The sequence below is a fragment of the Cynocephalus volans genome, chromosome 1 (assembly GCF_027409185.1).
Source record: "Cynocephalus volans isolate mCynVol1 chromosome 1, mCynVol1.pri, whole genome shotgun sequence".
In the NCBI taxonomy this organism is placed as follows: Eukaryota; Metazoa; Chordata; class Mammalia; order Dermoptera; family Cynocephalidae; genus Cynocephalus; species Cynocephalus volans.
In genome coordinates, this window is record NC_084460.1 from 41,841,923 (window position 1) to 41,846,873 (window position 4,951).

A 4,951-nucleotide genomic window follows, 5' to 3' on the forward strand; every position below is an offset into this window, starting at 1 on the left:
GGCGTGCCCTGAGCAACTCACCTCACTGCACTCTTTTGGCAGGGCTGCATGTGGCCCTGCTCCCTGGGAGACTCCTGGCAGAGGCTACATGTAGTCCTGCCTCCTGAGACCCCCCCCCAGAACCAAAAGGAAGGTGCACTGTTTTAGATCCAATATGAGAAATCCTAGCACAATGCCTGACATGCAGTAAGCAGGCATTGATATTAGTTCTCTCTCCTAGTCACAACTACCCAGAAAGGGAAATTTTCATTCTTCCTGGCCATCTGTCATACGCAGGGCACTTGGGTGGGTGCTGACCATGGTGAACAAACCAGACACAGTCCCATACTCACCAGAATGTTCAGCCCACAAAAGCAGGTACCATGCCCACCTTGCTCACTGTTGTACCCAGGACGGCACCAGGCACATAAGACACTCAAAATATACTTGATGGGAAATTACAAGGAGGAAACGTATTTTATTATACCCGCATACCCACATACCCACGTTCTTTCAAAAAATAAATTGAGGCTGGACAAGGTTAAGAGCTAGACACCGGTACTTTGCATCCTAACTCAGTTTTCCTGCACCTTAAACCACTTTATCAAACATCAATCATTCACAAGCCATTTCACCACTTCTGCTCTACCTACTGCCTGTGATACAAATCAACTCACTATTTTACCTATATAACCTTAAAAGTTATATATCAATCACTTGTCTTATCTAGAAGGTAACCATAAAAACACAGAGCAATAAAAATAAAAACAATGTTAACATGAATTTCAGTTGCCTGAAAGCTATAAGCCTTTTTTTAAAAAAGAGAAAACTGGAGTTAGATTTTTTTTTTTTACCATGACCCTGAAAAAGAAATATATTTTACATCAAAACCCAGTACACACTCTTGTCTATATATACATTTGAAACAAGTTTCATAAAACAATACACTGATATTTTCTAGTCTATGATTCTATTTCATTTTTTTAATGCTGGTTGTGAGTTGCCTGGTTAGCTAAGTTGGTTACAGCATAGTATTGATAACACCAAGGTTCAGGGTTTGATCCCTGTACTGCCCTGCTGCCAAAAATAATAAATAAATAAAATGCTGATTGTATACCACTAAACTGGGTTCAAGACAAATACATCATGTACACAAATAACACTGGGTTAGAGGGCTAATAAAAACATAAACTATCACCAATTCAGACTTGCTCACCAGAAGGACTGAAAAGAGAATGTTCTCATTGTGTGGTTCAATGCCTATGTACATGAGGTATATACGTCATAATTTGGGAGAAAGCCTGGCCTAGATTTATTTTAAACCTAGAACATGTCTTATGTATATAGTAAGCTCTTCAGAACAGGGAACTGCAGATGACGATGACACTTGAGCATAATCACAGACACCACTTAAAAGTATCTCAACACTTTTATTTAGGTCTAATCTCATATCTATAGCATTTCTTCAAATTTACTTTGAAAAAAACACCTAACTGTGTGGTTTTTACACACATTCTTCTACCCAACCATGGACCTCTTTCTTCCTCTCAAGCGCACTTCATCTAATTTTTTTAGCACTGGTCTGGCTTTTTTGGAGGAGGTGGAGTAGCTCTTCAAAAAGGCTTCAAACACAGTCTCAGTGTTGGGATGGGTACTGAGGAAGGCTTTCTCCAGAACGTAGAGGTCTACTCCCTTATCTTCTGGAAGTGCTGAAACGAAACTCAGCCCAAAGTCTATGAGTACGATGTTCAGCTGTTGCAGGGGGGGTTTCAGTAGCATGTTGGAGGTGGTGAGATCACCATGAATGAGGTCTTCATCGTGCATTCGAGCCAACACCTGCCCAATTGTCTTGGCTAAGCTGAAGAGACTTTGGGGAGTTTTTTCAGCCTCCATAGTGGATTGAATATAATCCCGAACAGTCACTGAGCCTTCAATTTCTTCCATATATAAACAGTTGGAAGCATAGTCCACAAAAAAGACAACTGGGGCAGATATCCCTGCAATCAAGACATATGTGGTTATTGGGTTGGATTCTTTTTTATAAAATGATAAGTTTAGCTTCCAAAGACTGAGCCAGTTTTTCAGTCTACATTTACTTATTTTGGGAAAAAGACTTAGAAATGCTGCAGACAACGGTACAACTTAACTCATCAGCAAGTTTCTCTTGCTCATGCCCTGCAAGACTATGCCTGAGACATCCCACAGCTAAGTTTAGGAGTGCCAAAGCTTCCTCCTCCTTTCCCAAACCACCCTTTATGATTGGACTTCATTTGTCATACTTAGTCCCTAAAAAACAAAACAAAGAGCCAGAAGGAGCAGCACAGCCAGTAAGAGCAGTTTCTACCTGACAAGGACCAAACAGGAGGCCAAGCAATGTGATGGTTTACAGATTCATCTTTGTAGTCAGAAAGAATGGAGTTCAAATCTTGGCTCCCTTCCTTATTAGTTGTGTAACCTTAAAGTTAAATTAACTTCTCCAAGCTTTCAGCTTCTGCTACTATAATGAGAGAACAATACCGCCAATCAACTCAGTCAATGAATCTTTACTGAACGTGAACCATGCTCAGGACACTTTTCTAGAAACTGAAGACTTTTCAATGGGGATGCGGCAGTAAACAAGGCAGCCACGATCCCTGCTTAATGGAACTTACATCATAGAGAGGGTAAAAACAGAAAATATGAACAAACAAATAACTTCATCAGTTCTCTGCAAGGGCAGCAATGTGTCTGCTTGTTAGCTAGAAATCTTCCTCCAGATTTCCCAGCACCTAAAAATGTCCTAGTGCATAGTCCCTGCCTAAAAATGAAAGACAGTCAAGAAGTGTGAAAAACAAAAAGCCTGTGCTTCTGAGTCAGAGGGATACACGCTGAGGCCCTGGCTGGGCTACTTACTAGCTGTGTGACAACAAAAAAATCTGCTCTGACCAAGTCTGCTAAAGTGTAGTGCCTTGGGAAATCTAAGATAAGTCAGTAGTCACATCCATGTGTCCTTGAAAACGTTATCATAAGACCATTTCCAGACATACAGGCACAGAAAAAATAACAAAATACCCTAGAATGCTTCTTGTAATCCTTACCCTAGATTCCTGCATGTAGGATGTAAACTAGTAACAATTCAAAATTTGTAAATGTGTCCTAGCCAATAGAAAAACTGATGTAACAAAGTGGGGTGGGAGGGGAGGTTGTCATCTTCTCTATCTTTGATTCTCCCCCTTTCTTGTGATTACAAAATGCTAAGCTCTGCTGGTCCCCTTTGGAGAACATCTCTCAGGGTGAGGTGATCTATGCGTTTCCCCAGTTGCAACCATCATATTGGCACAACAAACCCTACGCTTTATATGTTTTGGCATCAGTTTCTTTTTAGTTCAACATGTGCAACCTTGGGCAAGTTACTTCCCCTCTCCGAGTTTCACCTTCTCACCTGAGGAAAAGGTTTATGGTGATGGTGCACAATACCGTTTTTATGCAAAAATAAACGATTTAATGAAATCTAACATTTATTCACTGCTATGTGCCTGGCATACATTCAAACATATTATGTGGCATACATGCCTCGTCTAATGTTAATAACATCCCTTCGAGATGGATATTGCTACTATGACTGACGTTTTACAGGTGAGGAAATTGAAGCTGAGAAGTTAAATAACCTGTTGAAAGCTGTTAGTATTTGAACCCAGGGACCCTGGCTTCAGGGCAAGTACACCTGCTTCTTAAAACTAGTGACAGAAAAGATAATGATCGAAAATTGAAACGGTACAAAAGTGGAAACCGAGGCTCAAGGAGGTTAAGTAACATGATCAACGTTGAGCAGTAGAGATCTGAACCAGGTGGAATAGCTCGAGGACAACTACCAGTCGCTGCAAAGCCACGTGGCTTCTTAAGATTTAATAAATTAAGAGATGAAAATATGATATTTGCTAACAGAAAAACCGAGGCAAATGGAGGCACGCAGCGTTGGAGAGTCCCTCACCCGCCGCCGCCCTGGCCCCGGAGCCGAGTTCGCCTCACCTGCTCGGCGGCAGCGCAGCAGCGCCCGGGCCTCCTGCACCGTCCGCCGCCGGCCCAGCCGCGCCTCCAGCGCCGGGTGCCGGTAGCCCTTGGGGAAGCGGTGCTTCACCACGGCCGCGCGGCCCTGGAAGCGCCCGCGGAACACGCGCGCCTCGGCGCCCTGCTTCAGCAGCTCCAGGCCGCTCAAGAAGCGGCTGCTGCGCTCCCGGGCCGCGACCAGAGCCTCGGCCTCCGGAGCGGATTCTTCGCTGTTCTCAGCCGTAACAGCGGCCGCCGCCATGACTGCGCCCCGGGGCCACCGCTGGGAGCCTCTCCGCTTTTTCCACAAACTGCCGGAAATGCTTCCGTTCGCTCCGGAAATCCTCGCACTCGGACGCCTACACCCCCGACACTTCCGCCCTGAGGGAGTGGTTCCGCCTCCCAACGTCTCGGCTCTTTTCGAGGCCTTCGGTGGCCCTCGGGAACGACTCTTGTGACCCCGCCTCCCACCCTTCGGCTATCTCCGCAAACGCTCGGCAATTCTCGGTAAGCAGCTCTTCCCCACTCCTCGGCTCTCTCCGGAAAGCTTCGGCACGTCTAGAGAGAAACGTCTTTGCTCTTTGCTCTTTTCTGGAAAACTGCACCTCCCAGTAGTCTCTTTTTGGAACTCCTCATCCCTGACTCCGGAATTCCCCCAAAAGGGACTCACACTAGTCAGAGTCGGGCGGGCAAGCAGACTATGAACCATGCTTCCGACATCGTCGTAAATGCTAGGATAATAATAACTACCATTCATGGAGAGCAATCAGGAGTCGTAAAGTTAAGTGATGAAAACCCTCTGACAGAAAAGCGAGGTTCAGAGAGGGCGAAAAGTTTTCCAGACACAAAACCTAAGATGAATTGGGAGTAATTAAATTTTCTGTTTCCGTTTCATTACAAAGCTAATACGGGCTGTAACGAATTCTTACAATGCAGAATTTTGCAC

The 4,951-nt window shown here is 44.6% G+C and overlaps 1 protein-coding gene across 1 annotated transcript; it reads right to left on the reverse strand.

The window, feature by feature from the left end:
- Positions 1-1,389: 1,389 nt before the first annotated feature.
- On the reverse strand, positions 1,390-4,334 carry TP53RK (TP53 regulating kinase). The gene is made up of 2 exons (XM_063111951.1): positions 3,988-4,334; positions 1,390-1,976 (listed from the first exon to the last, which is right to left on the reverse strand). The coding sequence occupies exons 1-2, from the start codon at positions 4,265-4,267 to the stop codon at positions 1,498-1,500; spliced, it is 759 nt and encodes a 252-aa protein (XP_062968021.1). The 5' UTR covers positions 4,268-4,334; the 3' UTR covers positions 1,390-1,497.
- Between the last annotated feature and the right edge of the window lie 617 nt (positions 4,335-4,951).